Below are 24,938 nucleotides of genomic sequence, written 5' to 3' on the forward strand. Positions count from 1 at the left end.
AGGGAAAGTTGTTTCAAATATATATAGAGAGAAGAACAAAGATATAAAGAAAGCATAGCATGTTGGTATGGCCCGAGTAAAAGGTGTATTGGTGGATGATGAGAAATGAGAGTAGGTAGGTGGGTAAGGGTTGACTAACAAAGGGTCTAGCAGACTGAGCTAAGTTACCTGTAGTTTGTCCTTGAAGACCTCGAGAGCTACTGAAGGATTTAGGCAAAAGAGTGCATGTGAAGCATGAGATTTACATTTAAGGAAGATTAGTCTGTCCTCAGTATTGAATTTTCTGCCAGTTTTATTCTAGCAAGGCTAAGAATCTCAGTTAGAATTTAAAATCCAAGTTTCTTGCCATTTAAGTTAATACGGTCTGGAGAAAGAGAACAGAATAGTTCATAATTTAGGTTGGTAATTAATAAAGTCCAAATATATCGTTCTCTTTAAGTATTACTAAATAATATCAATTTGGACTCTCGTTGTATCCAAGACTTTTCAGGCCTAAATAATCACATCTTTTTCAGGTTCAGGTGTACCTTATCAAGCAAAGTCAAGATGAGAGGGGATTCTCTGGCTATTGAAGTGGAAAACAAAAGCAAAAATGACAGTGTGCCTGACACACAACTAATCTTTTTTTAAAAATAACTATTTAAGTGAAATCAAATGATATTCAGAACAATACCGATGGTGCCTTCATAGTTCTCAGACTCCATAGTCAAGAAACTGTTCACTTTCTTCACTGCCCCCATCTGGACCTCCACATCGGCCAAGTTCCTCACAACCCAATTCAAATAATTGGTTATCTGTGTCAGGTGACAAAAACAATGAACACATATAAAATGAAGTCATGATTTTTGTAAGCACTGGATATTAGGGGATAGGATGACTTGGACAGTTCATATAGGTACAATTCGTAAATGCTGCAAGATATCAGAGACCAGAGGGGATGTCATGGGATAAAGTTGGCAAAGAAAGTATCTGTTCTTCTTCAAGGGTCCTCAAATGTCACTGTTCTGTGAACTGTCCTCATTTCCCTGCACAGTGGATAGTTGTATGGACCTCTGTTTCCATTTACCTCATTTATAGTCATATTCAAGTTAGTGTCCCTAAATGTGTGGTGAGCAACTCAGGACAAGAATTCCAAACAGCCTTGGGAGAACTCTGACCATAGGGTTTGAGGACTTTCTAAAAATTGGTTCGCAATATCAGAAATGAATCCATGCCATCCTAAAATGCTGGGTTTGGGCCCAAATCTACTATTATTTGCAGGCTGTCATCTTGTTATGAATTTCTAACTCCTCTCTAACATCCACGAATAAGAGTTGATAATAACCACATACAGAAAGTACCTCCAGCACTGCGCAAAAAGAGAGAGATTTTCATCCATACGTACCGTAAGTGCATACAGAAGACCTAAGCCCACCAATCCAGAATTGGAAGACCCACTAATGGATGCAATTGATGCAGTGAGAACAATGCAAGCTCCCAGATAATCCTAAAGAGGAGTGAGAAAAAAATATTAAAAGATTTTCCCCAAGTTCTTAAACCAAAGATCTCAATCAACCCAGGTGATCACTAAGAGAATAAACGCTACTCCTTGTGTATCCTGTTAAGTTTCAGAAGAATGTTACAGAAAGTATAACAACTCACACTATTAGGACGGGAAGGGAAACAATGCAAGGCTCTGATTATATTCACGCAGATATGCTTTCAGAGACGTTAAACACCTGGTCAGAAATTAAGCTGCAATTTTTCGCACGACCAGGATCAGACACAGGGTTTTCTTTCTTTCTTTCTTTCTTTTTCTTATCTACTGCATTGTGTTGCCAGACAAGCAATTATTTTTGAACTTAACTTTCTACCTTAAATTTCATGTGTGCTTACACCAGGGTTGAGATTAGCTCTCTTGTATGCTAAGTCAAGGCCTTTGCAGAAGTTTGCCTCTAGTTAGCTTATTGGGATTTGTATCTGAACTATTGTCAACTATCTGGTCTCAGAGTCTGGGATATTAAATCTATAGATTTCATGGAAATAGGAATAAGTGTAATTTTTCTTCCTAAATTAGAAATATGGCATGTCTTAGAGTATCTGAATTGTCTATGACTCAATAATAAACTCTTCCGAGAAATTTAAAAAATTCATTAAGGCCAGCCTTAAACTCAAAGGAGAGATAAAGGACATCTGTCCATTTTCGAACACACCCTTTCTTCCCCATTTCCCAGCATTCTTAGGCACTATTACGTCTTATCTTCTGAAAAAGAAATCTTTAAAACTTGTCATGCTGATGTGTCACACATGCCAGAAGCAGAGAGAAGTTCAGGCATGAACACTTTCTAGAATTATCTCAACTCTCATCTCACTGGTGCTGACCATCTCTAGAAAGATAACCTCTGCTACCTCAAAAAAATAACTAGTAACTAGGTGATAAGACCATAATGACAGTAATAGAGTGTTTAACATGCCAAAGTCAAGAATGCAGTTTCTCAGGGCTTCTCAACCCTGAGAAGCCACTGGTCAACCCTTCTCAAGCGCTGGTGCAGTGGTTGAGAATCCACCTGCCAAGGCAGGGGACATGGGTTTGAGCCCTGGTGCGGGAAGAACTAAGCCCATGAGCCACAACTACTGAGCCCGTGAGCCACAGCTACTGAGCCCGTGTGCCACAGCTACTGAAGTCCGTGTGCCTAGAGCCCGTGCTCTGCAACAGGAGAAGCCACCGCAATGAGAAGCCCGCACACCGCAACAAAGAGTAGACCCGCTCGACGCAAGAGAGCCAGCGCGCAGCAACTAAGACCCAACGCGGCCAAAAATAAATAAATAAAACAAAATAAAACTATAAAACTTCACATATATATATATATATATATATATATATATATATATATATATAAAAGAATGCAGTTTCTCAAATCAGCTAGCATGTGCACATCCTTGCCTCTTTTTAAATAGCACCAAAGATCAAATTGCTGGGGAGCAATCAATGATCCCAGCCTTGGAATCAGAGATCTGGGTTCAAATGATGCTTTTGTCAATTACCAGTTAGTAAGCTTAGATGAGTCATTTAAACCCCTTTGAGACTCAGTTTCTTCTTCAGAAAATAGAAATGATACCTAATTTACAGGGATTTTGAAAGGAATAAAAAAGATTAAATATCAGTTAGATTTACCCCCCTCCATGTAACAGGATGTCTTTTTCTCCCCCTGGATGATTTTCAAAGGTTTGAAGCAAGCTTAAAAGTTTGCGTGCATCATAAAACATCAAAGGTTAAAACAGGCACTAAAATTTAATTCTGTAATGACTCCCATTATCTTTACAAAAAATAAAGAAAGAAATCAAGAGAGTTAATCCCTTGAGGGAGTAAATTCCATAGAGGTAGTAAATACTCCTTTGACCGCTTCTACTGATGTATCCATTTGTTAACAACTTCTCACATCCCAATCAGACAGTTCTTCCTTTTCCCCCTTTATTTGAAGCAACAACTACATGAATGCAGAATCTAACCAGCCTGGGCTGCTCTTTTATATTTTACAAATGCCAACGTGTTCCCAAAATACTTCCAAAATATTTACAGCAATATGAATTTTTCCTTCACTCTCTTGTGAAAGGTAATACTTTTAATGTTATGTTATAAATTTGTTATTTCCATATTATCTTTTCTAAAAAGACTCATAAAGCGCTTGTGTGATAAGTTTCAGAAAGTAAGTTAGCACCAGGAGATATTTCCAGCAAGATGCTCCCAGCTTGATATAAATATGCCAGTCAGCATCTGAGAAATTTCTGTGGGCAACATTCACTTTAAGGGTTTGAAGCAGGGTATGTTTTTACTAATTTCTGTTCTCCGCTTCCTCTCAGCTGACCTCATTGGAAAGAAGAGCCTCATTCATTCATCCATCTATCCATTCATTCATTCATATATTCTTTTAAAAGTATATATAACTTCCCTGTTTAAAATTATCAATGCCTTCCTATTGCACTTATAATACATTCAGACTCTGATGAATTACAAAGCCTTATATGATGTAAAGTCTGGAGTCTAGACCCTGCCTCCTCTGACCTTATTTGAGATTCCTTTCCCGCTCCTTCACCCTGCTGCAACTATGCTGGTCTTCCTGTCCTTGGTGAGATAAGCTGGGACCTGGGACCTAGGACCTTTACTGCAGTGCTTGCACCTGAACCAATGAATCCCCCAAGCAAGAGAGTACAAAGAAACTACAAGGGACTAAAAATAACTGCACGCATGCGCAGCTCGGGTGATTATAATAAGATACAAAAAGGCCACAAACCAACTGCCAGGTCTGAGGTGCCGGAAGCAAAAGCAGGATACTGCGCATGACCCCTGCGCACAGCACCACCAAGGGGGTGGGCAGACCACGTAAGCCACACCTTCTCCCCAGCCCACTGATCCTCCCTCACCCTCATCCCATTTAAGGAATCGGCTTGTCACTTCCTCGGGAAGTGAGCAAGCACACCTGTTACTTATTTTCACTCCCTTGTGCTGTAGCACGAGTCCCAGTAAAACCTTGCCTAAATTTCTCCTCTGGCTTATCAATTTCTTTTCTTTTCTTTTCTTTTTTTTTTTTTTTTTTTGTGGCACGCGGACCTCTCACTGTTGTGGCCTCTCCCATTGCGGAGCACAGGCTCCAGACGCGCAGGCTCAGCGGCCATGGCTCACGGGCCCAGCCGCTCCGTGGCATGTGGGATCTTCCCGGACCGGGGCACGAACCCGCGTCCCCTGCATCAGCAGGCGGACTCTCAACCACTGCGCCACCAGGGAAGCCCTCAATTTCTATTAATTAAAGATTCCAAGGACCTGGGTCAGTAACATTGGGAACATACCAACTTTGTTTCTGCCACTGACTCTGCCTGAAATGTTTCCCAGAGGTCTCAGACACCAGGCTACTGCTCGTCATTTAGAAGTCAATTCTTAAATACACCTCTTTGGAGAGACCTTCCCTTCCTGATCCCACCCCCAGCCCTGGAGCTGTTCTCTAGCCCATTGTCTTGCTTTGTTTTCCTCCTCACACTTCACGCTATCTGAAATGATCTTATTTGCTTATTTGTTCTCATGTTCATAGTCTATTTACTCTCACTAGAATCTAAGTCCGTGAAAAAAGAGTCTGTCTAAATTTTCCAGCAACAGGAATACAGTAATGCTAAGTTCATTGTAAAGGCCCAATGATTCCTTATGGAATTCATGACTGGATACATTGACCCCCTTCATAAAACATTCACTGAGTTCTTCTATGAGCCAAATATCTTCTAAATCCAGGCTTCTGACTTTTTTTTCTAAAGGACTCCTATGAGTCATTTAAGTCTCCACCAATCCCCTTTCCAGACTTAAGAGTTGAACATGTACAGATATTACAAGGATGCATATTTGACAAGGTGGGAAGCCCAGCACGAAGTTTTATGATTTTTTTTTTTTTTTCTGCCGTACGCGGGCCTCTCACTGTTATGGCCTCTCCCATTGCGGATCACAGGCTCCGGACGTGCAGGCTCAGTGGCCATGGCTCACGGGCCCAGCCGCTCCGCGGCATGTGGTATCTTCCCGGACCGGGGCACGAACCTGTGTCCCCTGCATCGGCAGGCGGACTCTCAACCACTGCGCCACCAGGGAAGCCCAGTTTTATGATTTTTTATCCCCTGCTTAGAACTGTGATATGACTATCTTAGAAAGCTGTGCTATGTGTAAGTGTTAGGAGTTGCCTTTCTAAAGTGAAAGGCACTCTTAAGTCAAGAACTTCATCATTCAGTTCCCAATAATTATTAATTGTTTGGCTATTTCAATTGTACATGAAAAACTTATAAAATGCTGTGTTCTGTGTTACAAAGAGCAATCTGAATAGGACTGGAATAGAACAAGGCTGCAACTGACATACCGAAACAGCAGATTAATCAGAGTCTCAATAAATGGAAATCAGACGTAGGCCTAATATAAATATTATAAAGGAAATGGAAAACATTACACACTCAATCTCTCTTCCTCCCACCTCATTCCCTGTTAATTTATTATGGATCTTTATATTCTATATTGGGCCCTGGATTCCACCATTGTATAGAACTCAATGTTAGATTGAATCAGATAATACTTTAAACTATTTTCTATTGAATTGAAATGGTAATTCTGATAATAGGTGGGTTAGCCTCATCCTGGCAATGAAACCAGCAAAAGAAGTGAAAACAAATGAAGAGAGAAAAGGGAGGGAAGAGATCGATAAGTTAAAGTCAGTATATATTTTCCGTGTCTCTCTCATTGAGCTAATGTTTTCAAAACTACTTGTAAGGTTTTCAGTATGATCATTAGACATTATTTTAATTCTTAGTCCAGTAAATAAAATATGCCAACATTTATATGTAAAGATAATGTAAAGAGATGTTTTTGACACCTCAGCAAAAAGGCATAGCTTTTTTTTTTTTAATTCATAGGAGCTTTTATTCATAAGAGGTCAATAAGTATTCCACATATCCTCTACTCTCTCTTCTGGTTGTGTAACCTCAAATAGCCACTTGTGTAACATGTATTTAATGATACAAATCTCATAGGGCTTTAACAGCATAGGGCTAAGAGAAGGCTCTGTGGGAGGAAGAGCTTTGTGCAACATAAATGTGCCAGGCAGCCTCCCCAAACCCTATTCCTATCCCTGGAATGTACATGGCCTAACGATTGTTACACCTTGTTCTGCTACATTTATATTATATTGACAGATTTTTGGGGCCACTTTTCCTCTCTGTAAATAAGATACAATATGAAAAAGCTAGAAGTTATAAAAGTCACCTGCTTTATTCCTTTTTTTTTTTTTTAGTTAATAATAAAATAATAACTAACATTTATTGGTCATTTGTCACATGGCAGGCACTGTGCCAACAGCTTTCCCTGCCTTGTCTCATTTTTTTTTTCTTATTTTTTTCTTTTGTTTTGTAACATCTTTATTGGAGTACAATTGCTTTACAATGATGTGCGAGTTTCTGCTGTATAACAAAGTGAATCAGCTATACATATACATATATCTCCATATCTCCTCCCGTCCCACCACCCTATCCCACCACCCTAGGTGGTCACAAAGCTCTGAGCTGATCTCCCTGTGCCACGCGGCTGCTTCCCAGTGCTATCTATTTTACATTGGGTAGTGTATATATGTCCAAGGCATAACTTTTTGAAGCACCTTTAGAGCAAGTTTTTCAGGAGATGAACCCACTTCCCAATTCCACAATCTAGTAAGTTCAAACAGATACAAGAGCTTAAAAGCCAAAATGTCTGCAGTTTAGCATTTAAAACAGTTATTTATCATAAAAATATTCTTTATCATTTTCTTTTTTAAAAAAGTGCTATTCGCGCTGTCTTCTAGTTATATCAATCAGATACTTTTCAGCTCACTTCAGGATTACTACCCCTGCTCAATAACGTTTTTTTTTTTAAAGTAACTGGAGATTTTTTGGAAGCATTTGATCAGAATTTTACCTCAATCTGCATAAGAGAGGAAGCTCCTTTGCGCATAACGTTTATCAAGAAATCTCATAGCAAAACCACTAAATTCCAATCACTTCCTTTCAAATACAACAAGAGTAATAGACGTGAGAAACTGATAGAGCTTATGTTAGCTTCCAGTTTTCCACTTCCTTTACCATTAAACAACAAGTTTAATGAATTATAAAGTGACTCTACCTTTCCACACCTTCTTTCCTTTCCATCGCAAACATGTGAATAACAAAATGGCTTAAAGGCAGTAAGTTAAGAAAGGAGAAGCAGATGGTCTGAATAACTCACACACACAGAGGAAACACTTGGGGATTACTAGAAGCACAAATTCTTCTGCTAAGGCTTTCTACATCCTACCCAACCAATTCAATGAAAAACGCCTTCAGTCAAAACGATACAATGGAATGAGAGATTCTACTTAGGAAATAGAAGCGACTACATACATGAATGACCATTCTCAGAGAGGGCCCAACAAAAGGACATTTTTATAAGTATAGTGATAAATTATAATTTCCATTGACTTTGTGAGTTCAACACTCCCCTCCAGAAGGGAACCCTTTGATTCCTATGTCAAAAGAGAAGACTCTTGTCAGATAGATTTCTAGTGATTCAATGATTTCTCTATCTATATGTGGGATTATAGTAAACTGTAATTTTCCATACAACACCCTTGTAAATAGTTATTAACAACACTACCTTTCTCCTTCACATAGCCCTCAGAAGTCCACGTCTATGGTTCCAGTGAGTGCCTGGGTCTTCACATTACAAGATCAACGCACACCTGTCTATAATGGAGTTATGAACATACAAAAAAGCTCTGTGCTGTTTCACAAAATAGACTCTCATGCACATTCACCCTGAAGACTATTTTCACTTTAGTCTGTTGATTCTAAAGACTTTTTTTGGCTTCTTGATGTGATTTTTCTTTTATCCTTTCACCATACACGGCAAGACAAAGCCTTGGAAAGACACCCTTTAGATAGAGTTACACAATTTTTGCAAATGGAAACACCGATGCCAAAGAACTGGAATTGTTTAGTTCAGAGGGATGAAGAGAAAACCCTGTGCTGAACAAAAGAACGTAAGCAGCATTCAAAGGTTAGGCTGTCGTGACACACTGCACACGACTGTGGCCCACTTCACTTGGCACCCAGAGGAGAAACACTGCCCTCCACTGCCAAAGTAACCTGGGTGGTCACAGTCTGGCTACTTTCTACCAGCCAAACTATTTTATTCTTTTAGATTCTTATCCTTTTTAATTGGAGTGTGTTGTGAACTTTATTGTTTTCCCAATTCAGAATAACTATGAAATGAACATGGTGGGCAGGGCTACATCTTCCATAAGGAACACTGTTCAGCCAGAGAAAGGGAATAACTTGTAATTGTCTTAACACTTACCTAACATGACCAGGAAAAGAAAGAAGAGCCATATGTAAATATATATATATATTTTAAATAGATAATAAAAAAAAAATTGGATGGGGCTCAGGGATTTTCCTGAATTTAAAAAAGGTGCTTTTACTCTAGTTTCCCTTCCTTCTCCTCGAGATTGTCCACAGAATTCAGTGGCATTGCTCTGGAAAGCTAAAAGTGAGAATGAAGAGAAAGGGAAGAGAAAAACAGCCACAGAAAACTATGATAAGTTTTCTCCTCTTTCTCTCCACTTGGGTCATGAGTCCATGAATTAGAGTTGGTGAAATCCCCAGATCTGCATCAGGAAATCTGCTGGCGTCTTCTGAGTTATGGCCAATGCTGCCCCCCTCCTGGTATGGTTTAACTGTGCTTCTGCTATGGGAGCTCCAAGAAGAGTTGCTACAGCAGATATTTTTGTTAATTTGCTGAGTAATATATCAGAGAATAGGGAATGGAGGGGGCTGTGTTGATACTGTAGATAAGGTCCATGCAGACGGAGTCACTGGGCCAAATAGAAGTTTTCATTATTTATTTTTTGTAAATGACTTACAAGGCAGAGTATGTCCAGCTGTGGGGTTCGGAGAACATTTCACACCCCAGTCTCCAAGGTCCTGTTCCTCAATGTTCATATTTCTCATATTTTTGACACAAGATCCATTTCTTTCAAATGGAAATTGTATCTCCAGTGATGCAGACACATCCACAGAAGCATAGTAGTAATGAGGTCACTTACATGTATATGATTGGGAGAAAGGTTATTTCCTTATTGGAGTTTACTCATTTTTAAAATTTTTTATTCATTATTTTTATTAATTTTATTCATTCAACACCCCTACTGTGGCATATGTTCTTGGATTATAGCATTTATATCCAAATAAATATTCTAATATTCTAAATATTCTGATTCTAATAAAAACTTTCGGTATACCCAAAGAACAGAAAGAGAATAAATCTGTTTTAAGTTGGATCTCTGGGATTGTCTAGAAGCGTGTGTGTGTGTGTGTGTGTGTGTGTGTGTTGTGTGTATACCCACATAAACTTACTGATGCATAAATTCAATAGAGGAAAGACAAATCATCCACAAAGGACTTTGGACCTTGACATCTATCAGCAGATATGCCTGGAATGTTGCAGTAAATCAACAAGTTTCTTACCAAATTTTATATTTACTAATCAGAAATAGAAGCAAAGGATTCTTTAATTTTTTTGTGTTGGTTTTTAAGGGAGAGATCTGGTAAGGCTAGATAGCAAATCGTGGAAAGAGTATAATACACAGAAAACAAAGAAAAGACACAAAAACAAATGTGTTATAAGGTAACAGAATGAATGGCAGATTGCACCCTTCCTTTTTCACATATCAGTATTTTTTTTTAGACTTCTGCAGGTAGAACTAGAATTCTTTTATATTCAAGTAGGTCCAGCTGCCTTTAATCGGGGTGGAGCGGGGGGTGTTTAAGTAGCGGAGTATGAGTCAAGCTAAACTAACCCATTCTGAATCTGGCTGCTGTTCCTCTCTGAATTTTTCCTGACCTTCCCTTTCTTGGCAGTCTGAAGGCTCTAATATCTTGTCTTCTGGCTATGAGAGCAGAACATATGGTTTGCTTGAAGATTCTTGTTAAACATTTGTCCATTAACCTGACAGTAGGAAGTGCTAAAGAGTAGAAGCAGGAGTCAGGTCAGACACTCACCTCAAGTCCAAAGCAAACACACTTGCCCCTAAAAAACATACTTGATCTTCAACTTCAGGAAAATCAAATACAAAGGTAACTACTGATATTTTCTCCCTGTGATTTTAGGACATTCTTTGATGAAGCTATTTCATCATTAGTTCTGTTATCAGATATGATTTCTTTTCCTTGGAGAAAACAGATTTAAACAAACAAACAGACGCTTAAAGCAAGGAATTAGGGTCTGGGTAAGATCTAGGAATAATATTTTGGTTCTAAGTCCTAAACACTTCAACTGCCTTTATGCTAATTATAGATTATTCAGGAGAATCTGCTCTGCCCCCTCCCAATCCCCACAGCAACCCATAAGAAACTTCCTACCTAAAATCTGTGAAATATAATTGTGTTATGTTGCTGGATAATTTCTACACAATAACTAATATAGTAGTAGAGAATCTCTGTAAACGATGAGAAATCATGGCAACTACAGGTCACAAGGGGATCCAAGATTCCTTACCAATCTGTAACCATCCATCAACAACTCAGATTTTAATTTGGGCTCCTTCATTTCAACTTTATCAAATTCCCATTACCATCTGCCCTCTCTGGTCCATTGAGTTTTGAAAGAAAGCGTGCATATGGTAGGGGTGATTAATCAGCAGAAGTGAGGTTCTCACAACTGCATGAGTAAACCTCCTTTTCCTTTTCACAAACTGATAGATGATATTATTTTTTTTAAAAAGATGACGGTCAACTCATCATTACTACCAAAGTGTCTTATTCATACTGCAGATTATGCAGACCAGTCTGCAAACAACATCCTCTTCCCTGTGGAACTTGGGTCTCACCTGTCTCCTACTTCATTCATACCCCAACTGGTTGGCTTATTAACCATTTACCAGGGCAGGCACTGTTTCAATTCAGTTTTTCATCCATCCATCCATCCATTCAAAAGACATTTGTTGAGTGCAGTTGCCAGTCAGTGAGCTAGGGGATTTATATTATTATTTTTAATCCTAACACCCCCATGAGGTAACATTCTTACTCCTATTTTACAAATGACAAACTGGAACTTGGATAAATTCATTAACTTGCTAGACCAAGTCTGTACGATGTCAAAGCTTGTGCCCATTCTTCTACTTTATATAGGGCAGAAGAAGGCAACAGATGATTAATCACAATTTTTTACATTTTGGGCTAACATGATCTTCCACGGGCTTAAAAGAGAGAAAGTCGCCATCTCTTCCAGGTCGGTCCAGCTCAGTGGAGTAAATGAGTACACCTGTTCACTTGTCAAATGTGCTCTTTTGAAAAAAGAAACTGAAGTTATACAAATATTTGCTATTCCATTAACTTATATAATCTAGTGACTAATGAACACAAAATGAATTTTTGCATTTGGGGCTATTTGTCTTGCCATTAGCTAAAAACATTATGACAAATTTCACCCATAACATAAACAAACCTGAGCTATTTTAAAGTTCAGAAAATGCAAAGCGAGTGCTGAATCTCAGTGGAAGCCTAATTTTTACAACTGTCTTCCTCTTTGCATCAGGCCTCTTTTCTGTGTGGTTTCCATTTCAAAATCATGAAATGAACATACCGTTCTGACCTCTAGCCATCTGTTGGCAGCTGAGAGAAATAAGTAGGCAATGTTGTTCGTGTCTGTCAGTTCCAGCATTCGTTGCTTAAATCTGGTTTCATGCCTGCAGAAAACAAAAATATTATGATGTTAGCTACACAACAGGAGAAATAATAAAAAACAGTCACACTTCCTACTACACTATTTACTCAACACGGTGACAAACTGATGGGATGGAATGACTGGTAAATGGACTCCTACTTGCAAATAAAGGCCAGCTGCTACTGCTCTCCTGCACCCTTACTGAGAGATAGTGTGGTGCAGGGTTTCCTTCCTTTCTCAACCCCTGCTACAGAAAGGAATCTTTCCAATGGCAAAGTCCTATTAAAGATTGTTTCATAAATTTCCACATAATGATGGCAGCCATGGAAACAAGGCATGGTCTATGTCACAAGTGCCCTACAAAAACCAGAAGAAGTTGTACAGATATGCAACATACTCCACCTACTTTTTATTGCATGTATTTTACTTTTCCACATGGCATCGTTGGAGTTGGGTGGAAGGTATTAGAAGAGACTCAGGGAAGACAGGAAAATATGCATTTGTTAACAGGCAAATATATATCTAAAAAATTTTTCTTTTTGCTCAGTGTTTCTGGGACTCAAAGAAGGAAAATGAAGTGGCAAGAAGTGGAGGATGGGGGTCCTTGCAAATGACAGATGTCCTTGTTAAGCAAGATATCATATAATCTCAAAGTTTCAAACTATTTGTAAGAATGGTCATTACATGGAAGAGACTTGGTGTGTGGTGCTTACAAGCATATCTGACACATACAGTTTAGATACTGATTCTTGGCCAAATTAAGTTCATGCTAGAGGATTAACATAATCAGACCAAATTCTGTATAACCTGTGTTGTACAGGAAACTTCTAATAAAGACCTCATCCATTCGAACATGTGAGCTACTTTTCCAAGGAACTCAAGTTACATATGGTGACAAATCTTTTCTACGTCGCAAAAAATAGCCTCTTTTTATTTTTCAATTATTTTCCCTCAGTAAGAGAAACAATGGAAAGCTGGATCAGATAATCAAAATAACTAGTTTGAAGGCCGGAGGAAATGCCAAAGGTTTGTTCAATTTTCTGTGGCCATGGTTTATCTTACACAGACCTCCTATCTATGTATTATGTTTGCAAGAAGCAGCCAAATTTCATCTGACAGTCCAGTGGTAATTCCTATTTGATAAGAGACTGCTCCAAGTCCCCCCAGATCTTCAAATCAATTTTCAAAAGTTTATAATAAGCAAATCACTATGTCAAAAATGAAGAAGCCCAGGGTGGGGTGTTCACTTGGCCCGTGAAGCCGTCCATACAGGCCAATATAAAGCAGATACTTGATGCTTATCCAATCAATCTGATCACTCCAATATGCCAAACCAGAAAAATCAGATAATTGAGTCAGACAGCAACATCTGAGCTACACTAATCAAAGGATACAGCAATCAGAGCCAAATAATTACCTCACTTTGAGTTATGTAGCCTTGACCCAAATGCCATGCACAGGAGGACCTGTGCTGAATAGCAACACACTGGGGCGGGACTAAGCAGACAGAGAAAGAGGACTACCCTGGTGATGACCCTTTTAGAGATGGACAGAGTGAGTAATTAAGGTAGGATGACTCATAGGGTTATAGGATTTACTGAGATAGTGGATTTCAACTGTAAACAGATATATCCAATTCTGTATTTGCATTGTTAGGTGGATTTTCACCCACTCATTCAGAAATGTTCATCAAGCACAGAGCACTAAGTGAGACATTAGAATATATATGTCCAATAAGACATGACCTCTGCCCTAGAGGAGCCCATTGTTTAGTGAAGGAAGAAGGAAGCATGGTATGAACAAGTAAGGAAGGCACAACACAGAAGCCAATCATAACGGCCCTATGCGCAAAATGCTACATGAACATAAAGGAAGGCGATGATTTGGACTGATCAGAGGATCAGAATGGTAGGGAACAGGGTGGAGGGTGGGGAAAGATGCATTTAGTAAGTTTCACAAAGGACTAGGAAGATGGTCTGAGTGAGGTTTTAAGAAATGGGCTGAATTTTTCAGGTGAACAAGGGGGGACAAAGCACTGGAGGTATCAGGAAAAACATGAGCAAAGGAACAGAAGTGAGAAAACTCAACACATTCAGGGGCTGGAGGAGACAGGGCCTTCTCCCTAGAGGGCTGTGGTGATGGAGAGATTAGGGGTGGGGGGCGCGTTTGGACCAAAGCCTGTGGACTCCACTTGAGATGAACATCAAACACTTCACTGTGGCTCTTCTTACTCTTCCTTTAGTTTGGGGATATTGTTGCAGATATACTCTTAAAGAGTTTGTAAATGGAGTTGGCAACAATCTGAAGCAGCAGTGAAAGGGGAGGGGTGGAAATGCAGTGAACATTCTTTCTGTGTGTTTCTATTTGGCAAGAACCCTTCTGTTTTCCTAATGGAAACTTTGACACACTCAGTCTGTATCTTTTCATCCACATCCAGCTCATCTTTTGAACATTCTTAGACCTTTATTCTGTCAGACCAAAAAAAAAGCAGGAAAGGTCACTGAAATCTCAGTCTAATTTAACTGTGATCCTTTGGTGGTAAACTACTTGAGGGAGTTCACGACTGCCTGTGAGTACACCACGAACCCTGAACGCAGGGGAGGAAAGCAGCCTAATCAGTAAATATGAACTTTCCAAAGCATTGAGGACTCTGGGGATTCTTACTAGCCTGAAAGAAAGGAAGAAATAGATGGAAAAGAATGTGTTTGATTCTTAACCACAAGTTACCAAATGTAAAGATTCTAGAATTTTTTTCATGGTAGCAAAACTGTCCCCACATTGTAAAACTTCCTCTGGTTTAAAAGTGCTGAGATTGGTGGTACGTTATATTTACTTTTAAAATGAACCCTGGAAGATCTAAATCTGGATGAGTCTGATGCATGTACTGCTACATAAAAGTTGGGTTATCTTTCATGTCTTCCAATCATCATTCACGTCTTAGATGTCATGTAATAGTTTGTCTTTCTTACAGCTCTCTAGAATCTTCCTGATGTAAAATCAGAAATAGTCAAGCCAAATTCTGCTCATGTGTCTGGTGAAGAAGGTAAGTGAAAAAACTAAACATTGACTTTTGATCAAGTTTCTCTTTCATGCTAAATCATCATTTCCTTCAAGATGCTTTATGTGATTCCAGTCCTCAGCACTCTCGGAAAATGACCTGACCTTGTTCTTCACGAAGAAAACAGAAGCTGTTTTCAGTTGAACCCATCAACTCTTCCACCTACCAGCTTGCCTGAATCCGGTCACTGATTATCCCCCACCTGCCATGTTATCCCATCCATTTTCTCTGTGGTATTTATCTCGGTTAGAAACAAAAGGCCATGTCTTTGGAGTCTTTCTGTATCTGCAGCAAGAGTAGCACCTAGCATGTTTTCAAAACTCAAATAAATTAACTTGAAAGGATTTGTTTGGTGAAAAATGTAATTTTTAATACGGTGTACTTATGAGTACCACTGGGCAGTGCTGGCTACTATTAGAACATAAATCTTACCTTAATACCTACATTCAAAATCAATAAATGGTTTTACCATCTCTAATAAGAGGCACTGCACACTCTGATGGGAAAACACACCACTGTGGAAAGTATAAATGCTTCACAATGAAACCTAGGTAGATTTATGTAGAAATTCTGTGATGCATGCTGTAGATGGTGGCTGTAACTTTATATTCTACTTTTTGACTCAGTTATATGTATATATATATACATACGTGTAATACAAATATTTCTTAGATTAGAAAAATCTCTAATTGAAATCAATACAGATCACAATGAACTGCTGAACAACCATCTACAGGAAGACACTGGAACTCACCGAAAGAGATACCTCATATCCAAAGACAAAGGAGAAGCTTCAATGAGACAGTAGGAGGGGCTCAATCACAATAAAATCAAGTGCCATAACTGCTGGGTGGGTGACTCACAAACTGGAGAACACTTATACCACAGAAGTCCACCCACTGGAGTGAAGGTTCTGAGCCCCACATCAGGCCTCCCAACTTGGGGGTCCAACGGGAGGAAGAATTCCCAGAGAATCACACTTTGAAGGCTAGCAGGATTTAATTGCAGGACTTTGACAGGACTGGGGGAAACAGCGACTCCAATCTTGGAGGGCACACACAAAGTAGTGTGAGCATCGGGACCCAGGGGAAGGAGCAATGATCCCATAGAAAACTGAACCAGACCTACCAGTTAGTGTTGGAGGGTCTCCTGCAGAGATGGGGGGCGGAGGCTGTGGCTCACCATGGGGACAAGGACAATGGCAGCAGAAGATCTGGGAAGTACTCCTTGGCATGAGCTCTAGCCCCACCAAAGAGCCTGTAGCCTCCATTGCTGGGTTGCCTCAGGCCAAACAATGAACAGGGGCAGAACTCAGCCCCACCCATCAGCAGACAAGCAGATTAAAGTTTTACTGAGCTCTGCCCACCAGAGCAACACCCAGCTCTATCCACCACCAGTCCCTTCCATCAGGAAGCTTGCACAAGCCTCTCAGATAGTCTCATCCACCAGAGGGCAGATAGTAGAAGCAAGAAGAACTACAATCCTGCAGCCTGTGGAATGAAAACCACATTCACAGAAAGACAGACAAAATGAAAAGGCAGAGGACTATGTACCAGATGAAGGAGCAAGATAAAAACCCAGAGAAACAACTAAATGAAGTGGAGATAGGCAACCTTCCAGAAAAAGAATTCAGAATAATGATAGTGAAGGTGATCCAGGACCTCGGAAAAGAATGGAGGTAAAGATCGAGAAGATGCAAGAAATGTTTAACAAACACCTAGAAGAATTAAAGAAGAAACAAACAGAGATGAACAATACAATAAGTGAAATGAAAAATACACTAGAAGGAATCAATAGCAGAATAACTGAGGCAGAAGAACGGATAAGTGACAGACTGGTGGGATTCACTGCTGTGGAACAAACAATGAAAAGAAATGAAGACAGCCTAAGAGAGCTCTGGGACAACATTAAATGCACCAACATTTGCATTATAGAGGTCCCAGAAGGAGAAGAGAGAGAGAAAGGACCCAAGAAAATATTTGAAGAGATTATAGTCGAAAACTCCCCTAACATGGGAAAGGAAATAGCCACTCAAGCTCAGGAATCACAGAGAGTCCCAGGCAGGATAAACCCAAGGAGAAACACACCGAGACACACAGTAATCAAACTGACAAAAATTAAAGACAAAGAAAAATTATTAAAAGCAACAAAGGAAAAATGACAACATACAAGGGAACTCCCATAAGGTTAACAGCTGATTTCTCTGCAGAAACTCTACAAGCCAGAAGGGAGTGGCACAATATATTTAAAGTGATGAAAGGGAAGTACCTACAACCAAGATTACTCTTTCTGGCAAGGATCTCATCCAGATTCAACAGAGAAATCGAAAGCTTTACAGACAAGCAAAAGCTAAGAGAATTCAGCACCACCAAACCAGCTCTACCACAAATGCTAAAGGAACTTCTCTAAGTGGGAAACACAAGAGAAGAAAAGGACCTACAAAAACAAACCCAAAACAATTAAGGAAATGGTACTAGGAGCATACATATTGATAATTACCTTAAATGTGAATGGATTAAATGCTCCAACCCAAAGACACAGGCTCGCTGAATGGATACAAAAACAAGACCCATCTATACGCTGTCTACAAGAGAGCCACTTCAGACCTAGGGACACATACAGACTGAAAGTGAGGGGATGGAAAAAGATATTCCATGCAAATGGAAATCAAAAGAAAGCTGGAATAGCAATAGTCATATCAGATAAAATTAACTTTAAAATAAAGAATGTTACAAGAGACAAGAAAGGACACTACATAATGATCAAGGGATCAATCCAAGAAGAAGATATAACAATTGTAAATATATATGCACCTAACAGAGGAGCACCTCAATACATAAGGTAAATGCTAACTGCTATAAAAGAGGAATTCGAGAGTAACAAAATAATAGTGGGGGACTTTAACACCTCATTTACCCCAATGGACAGATCATCCAGACAGAAAACTAATCAGGAAACACAAGCTTTAAATGACACAACAGACCAGATACATTTAACTGATATTTACAGGACATTCCATCCGAAAACAGCAGATTACACTTCCTTCTCAAGTGCACATGGAACATTCTCCAGGGTAGATCACAAATTAAGCCTTGGTAAATTTAAGAAAATTGAAAACATATCAAGCATCTTTTGCAACCACAAGGCTATGAGATTAGAAATAAATAACAGGGGAAAAAAATGTAAAAAAACACAAACACATGGAGGCTAAACAATGTGCTACTAAATGACCTAGAGATCACTGAAGAAATCAAACAGAAAATCAAAAAGTACCTAGAGACAAATGACAATGAAAACACGACGATCCAAAACCTATGGGATGCAACAAAAGCAGTTCTAAGCGGGAAGTTTATAGCAATACAATCCTACCTTAAGAAACAAGAAAAATCTCAAATAAACAATCTAACCTTACACCTAAAGGAATTAAAGAAAGAAGAAAAAACAAAACCCAAAATTATCAGAAGGAAAGAAATCATAAAGATCAGACCAGAAATAAATGAAAAACAAATGAAGGAAATAATAACAAAGATCAATAAAACAAAAAGCTGGTTCTTTGAGCAGGTAAACAAAATTGATAAACCTTTAGCCAGACTAATCGAGAAAAACAGTGAGAGGACTCAAATCAAAAAAATTACAAAAGGGCTTCCCTGGTGGCGCAGTGGTTGAGAGTCCGCCTGCCAAAGCAGGGGACACGGGCTCATGTCCCGGTCCAGGAAGATACCACATGCCACGGAGCAGCTAGGCCCGGGAGCCATGGCGCCTGAGCCTACACGTCCGGAGCCTGTGCTCCGCAATGGGAGAGACCACAACAGTGAGAGGTCCACGTACCGCAAAAAAATAAAAATAAAAATAAAAAGAATTTTAAAAAATTACAAAAGAAAAAGGAGAAGTTAAATGGACACTGCAGAAATACAAAGCATCACAAGAGACTACTACAAGTAACTCTAACTATGCCAATACAATGAACAACCTGGAAGAAATGGACAAATTCTTAGAAAGGTATAACCTTCCAAGACTGAACCAGGAAGAAATAGAAAATATGAACAGACCATACACAAGTAATGAAATTGAAACTGTGATTAAAAATCTTCCAACAAGTCCAGGACCAAATGGCTTCACAGGTGAATTCTATCAAACATTTAGAGAAGAGCTAACACCCATCCTTCTCAAGCTCTTCCAAAAAATTGCAGAGGAAGGAACACTCCCAAACTCTTTCTATGAGGCCACCATCACCCAGATACCAAAACCAGACAAAGATACTACAAGAAAACAAAATTATAGACCAATATCACTGATGAATATATCCTCAACAAAATACTAGCAAACAGAATCCAACAACACATTAAAAGGATCATGCACCATGATCAAGTGGGATCTACCCCAGGGATGCAAGTTTTCTTCAATATATGCAAACCAGTCAATGTGATACACCATATTAACAACTGAAGAAGAAAAACTATATGATCATCTCAATAGATGCAGAAAAAGCTCTTGACAAAATTCAACACCCATTTATGACAAAAACTCTCCAGAAAGTGGGCACAGAGGGAAATCTATCTCAACATAATAAAGGCCATATACCACAAACGCACAGCAAACATCATCCTCAATGGTGAAAAACTGAAAGCATTTCCTCTAAGATCAGGAACAAGACAAAGATGTCCACTCTTGCCATTATAATTCAACATAGTTTTGGAAGTCCTAGCCATGGAAATCAGAGAATAAAAAGAAATAAAAGGAATCCAAATTGGAAAAGAAGTAAAATTGTCATTGTTTGCAGATGACATGATACTATACATACAGAATCCTAAAGATGCTACCATAAAACTACTAGAGCTAATCAATGAAATTGGTAAAGTTGCAGGATACAATATTAATGCACAGAAATCTCTTTCATTCCTATACACCAACAACGAAAGATCAGAAAGAGAAATTAAGGAAGCATTCCCATTCACCAATGCAACAAAAAGAATAAAATACCTAGGAATAAACCTACCCAAGGAGGTAAAAGACCTGTACTCAGAAAACTATAAGACACTGATGAAAGAAATCAAAGGTGACACAAACAGATGGAGAGATACACCATGTTCTTGATGAAAATGACTATACTACCCAAAGCAATCTACAGATTCAATGCAATCCCTATCAAATTACCAATGGCATTTTTTACAGAACTAGAACAAAAAATCTTAAAATTTGTATGGAGACACAAAAGACCCTGAAGAGCCAAAGCTATCTTGAGGGAAAAAAATGGACCTGGAGGAATCAGACTGCCTGACTTCAGACTATACTACAAAGCTACAGTAATCAAGACAATATGGTGCTGGCACAAAAACAGAAACATGGATCAATGGAACAGGATAGAAAACCCAGAGATAAACCCATGCACCTATGGTCAACTAATCTATGACAAAGGAGGCAAGGATATACAATGGAGAAAAGACAGTCTCTTCAATAAGTGGTGCTGAGAAAACTGGATGGCTACATGTAGAAGAATGAAATTAGAACTCTCCCTAACACTATACACAAAAATAAACTCAAAATGGATTATGGACCTAAATGTAAGACCAGACACTATAAAACCGTTAGAGGAAAACATAGGAAGAACACTCTGACATAAATCACAGTAATATCTTTTTTGACCCACCTCCTAGAGTAATGGAGATAAAAACAAAAATAAACAAATGGGACCTAATGGAACGTAAAAGCTTTTGCACAGGAAAGGAAACCATAAACAAGATGAAAAGACAACCCTTAGAATAGGAGAAAATATTTGCAAATGAATCAATGGACAAAGGATTAATCTCCAAATATATAAACAACTCATGTAGCTCAACATTAAAAAAACAAACAACCCAATCAAAAAATGGGCAGAAGACCTACATAGACATTTCTCTAAAGAAGACATACAGATGGCCAAGAGGCACATGAAAAGATGCTCAACATCACTTATCATTAGAGAAATGCAAATCAAAACTACAATGAGGTATCCCCTCACACCGGTTAGAATGGGCATCATCAGGAAATCTACAAACAACAAATGCTGGAGAGGGTGTGGAGAAAAGGGAACCCTCTTGCACTGTTGGTGGGAATGTAAATTGATACAGCCACTATGGAGATCAGTATGGAGCTTCCTTAAAAAACTAAAAACAGAACTACCATACGACCCAGCAATCCCACTACTGGGCATATGCCCAGAGAAAACCATAATTCAAGAAGACACATGCACCCCAATGTTCACTGCAGCACTATTTACAATAGCCAGGTCATGGAAGTAACCTAAATGCCCATCGACAGATGAATGGATAAAGAAGATGTGGTACATATACACAATGGAATACTACTCAGACATAAAAAAGAATGAAATTGGGTCATCTGTAGATACGTGGTTGGATCTAGAGACTGTCATACAGAGTGAAGTAAGTCAAAAAGAGAAAAACAAATATCATATATCAACGCATATATGTGGAATCCTGAAAAATGATACAGATGAACTGGTTTGCAAGGCAGAAATAGAGACACAGATGTAGAGAACAAATGTATGGACACCAAGGGGGGAAAGTGGGGCAGGGGGTAGTGGTGGGATGAACTGGGAGATTGGGGTTGACATACATACACTAATATGTATAAAATGGATAACTAATAAGAACCTGCTATATAAAAAAATTAATTAATTTAAAAACAGAAATCAATACATGTTTGCATTTAGCACTGCAGAAAGATATAATACTTTAAGATGTTGATTTTCTAGAGTAAATGAAACATTCAATGATGTCACCTTCTTTTCTGATTTTACCTGAACAGGGAAAACAGGGTCAGGTAATTCTTTGTGTATTAAGCAGACACTCTTGATGAAAAGCTTGGGATATTACTCTGTTTACCAACATTCAAGAAAACTGATTAAATCCTAAAATAACTTTGGTGTAATAGTATTTCTTTTATTATTATTATTAATACATTTATTTTAACTTCTATGTTGGGTGTTTTTCTGCTAACCACTGTGGTTAATGCTTTACATGCATTGTATCAATTAGTCCAACAAGCCTAAGAAGCGAAACTGATTTCCCCATTTCAGAGATGAGGCTAGGGAATTTAAAAGCCTGGTCTAAATCCCACAGCTAGTATCCTTCCAACATGATGCTTAATTCTTTCTTTATTCTTATTAAAATTTCAAAAGATTAAACTCTGTGATCATCTACTGCCACGTTTTTCTTACTATTAGTTTACAACACGGCCACGCACACAGTGGGCATCCAAAAATGGGAGCAATGATCAGTTAAATGTAGGTAAATATTTGTTGATGATGTAACTGCCTAATCAACAAAAGGAAAACGTGTTTACTCACCTAAATGCCCGAATAGTGGTGAGGCCTTCAGCGGTTTCTGAGAAGTGGCAAAGCAGAGGGAGCTGGGTAGTATCATCAAGTTCCTGGAGATCCCTAGGACAGAGACAAGTGCAAAAATAAACCTCACACTTCTTCAGACTCAAAGACTACTGCATTCATTCTAAATTAAGGTTATTATTTGTCATCACAACTATTTTCCTCTAGCACTCAATTAACAAGAACTTCAACAGCTTACAATCTAAAGAGGAAGGGAAAGATAAGTACATATAATAAATACAGGTCCGGGCTGAATATTACGTGTTGTACAAAAATATCAGCTTTGTATCACAGCTAAAGTAAACTGTTACGGGGACACAGAGGAATGAGCAATTAATTTATATGTAGGAGATGGGAAATATTTTCTTTGAGCAGGTGGAGATTTAGGCCAAATCTTAAGCATGCGGAGGGCTTCAACCAAACAGACAAGAAGAAATGCACTCCAGCTGAGGGAACAAACAAGAGCAAGCACAGAAGACTAAATAACTGGCAAGTTCAATCTGGCTGGTGCCAGAATCCTTTGTGTTGTAGTGGGAAAAGGCTGGAAAAACAATGGGCAGGGCTAGACTGTAGATGATCCTGGATGGTCTGGGAAAAAACACTGAGGACTAGAAATAAAATGATCAGAGCTGGGTTAAAGCAACATAACTTGGGAGACAGTGTAAAGGATGGAAGAGAATCAGTGAGTAAAGATAGTCTATGTAAGAAATTTTTTTTTAAGTTCTTAATTATTGTGATGTGGGTGAAATTTAAAATAAGGGGAGATGGTGAGATAGCCTACTAGAAGTAGCTTTCTAAACTGCTACAATCAACTTGTAGCAGAGTGAATAAGAGAGGAGAGCCACACAGATACAGAAAACAAACTTACGGTTTCCAAAGGGGATGGGGGGGAGAGATAAATTAGGAGTTTGGGATTAACATATACACACTACCATATATAAAGTAGGTAAACAACAAGAACCTACTGTATAGCACGGGGAACTATACCTAATATCTGGTAATAACCTATAATGGAAAATCTGAAAAAGAATATAAATATATGTGTGTGTGCGTGTATAACTGAGTCACTTTGCTGTACACCTGAAACTAATACAACATTGTAAATTAACTATCCTTCAATTAAAAAATAAACTAAAATGAAAAAAGAGAGGAAAGTCAAATATGACTTGGTAATTACTCAGCAGCCTTGGAAAATGACAGTACTATTTACCAGGATGGGGGAGACAGACAATAAAGGTATTTGAAGAAACAGGTAACGAGTTTGGCTTCTGCCACAATGGAATTGAATCCCTGCCTAAATGGAACTTGTATTCACTGGTCCTCTGAGTGTAAATATATATTTACAGGTATATAAAGCACTCAATGAATGTCTGGTGGACAAACGCCTGAATAGGACCCTTTCCATCAAGATGAACACTCATGACAACTTTTTAAAACACATAAGCTAGCCTTTCTAGAAAATAGGCTAAGATTTATATCACACATTTCAAAACATGCCTGTTTTTTTCTTTTCAGCCTTATTTCTGTCTTTCTCGAGATCTTTGGGGTCGAGGGAATGAGAGTAGCAGTGCTAACATTCACCTGCCAGAGTCAAGGGAATTGAGTGCACTGTTAATGTAATCTTCAACTGTTAAATAATCTTAGGCCATTCTGGGTTTCCTGGGTCATCTCACAACCAAACACAGTCTTTTTTTTTTAAGTTTCTAAAATGGATTTACTCACTTCAGAAACTGCAATGAGGGGAGGGAAAGAGGCGGGGGGGGGGGGATGTAAAGAGTTTTAAACAGAAAAGTGGCCATTTGTAAATTTGACACAAGTAACAGGTGGTCACTACATTGAGGTTTGTCATGAAAGGGAAAAAATGAGGAAGGAGGAAACTCTGCTTATAGTACTGTATTTTATGGAACCAAAAAGGTGAGGGTACAGCTTGATCTTGTATTCTTGTAAGCAGGAAATGCTTACTTACAGAGCAAACCACACATGAGGTCTTTGATTTTAGATATTCAAAATTTCATGGCATGTCCTGTAGCTAGGGCCCCACCTTCATTCCCTTTGGTGTTTACAAAATAGTCTGTTAGGGCTTCCCTGGTGGCGCAGTGGTTGAGAGTCCGCCTGGCCTGCCGAGGCAGGGGACACAGGTTCGTGCCCCAGGCCGGGAAGATCCCACATGCCGCGGAGCAGCTGGGCCCGTGAGCCATGGCCGCTGGGCCTGCGCGTCCGGAGCCTGTGCTCCGCAACGGGAGAGGCCACAACAGTCAGAGGCCCGCGTA

General features: G+C 39.0%; 1 protein-coding gene across 2 annotated transcripts in view; it reads right to left on the reverse strand.

Annotated features, from left to right (window-relative positions):
- Nucleotides 1-24,938, reverse strand: part of ABCC9 (ATP binding cassette subfamily C member 9) — a 145,975-nt gene that overhangs the window by 14,101 nt on the left and 106,936 nt on the right. For both annotated transcript variants that reach the window (XM_007449372.1, XM_007449371.1), the window contains exons 28-31: nucleotides 22,633-22,725; nucleotides 12,149-12,251; nucleotides 1,385-1,486; nucleotides 674-794 (exon numbers count right to left, since the gene is read on the reverse strand). In XM_007449372.1, coding sequence (XP_007449434.1) covers nucleotides 674-794; nucleotides 1,385-1,486; nucleotides 12,149-12,251; nucleotides 22,633-22,725 — 419 coding nt within the window. The remainder of the gene's footprint in view (nucleotides 1-673; nucleotides 795-1,384; nucleotides 1,487-12,148; nucleotides 12,252-22,632; nucleotides 22,726-24,938) is intronic.

Source organism: Lipotes vexillifer, unplaced genomic scaffold (genome assembly GCF_000442215.2).
Source record: "Lipotes vexillifer unplaced genomic scaffold, Lipotes_vexillifer_v1.1 scaffold135, whole genome shotgun sequence".
NCBI classification, from domain to species: domain Eukaryota; kingdom Metazoa; phylum Chordata; class Mammalia; order Artiodactyla; family Lipotidae; genus Lipotes; species Lipotes vexillifer.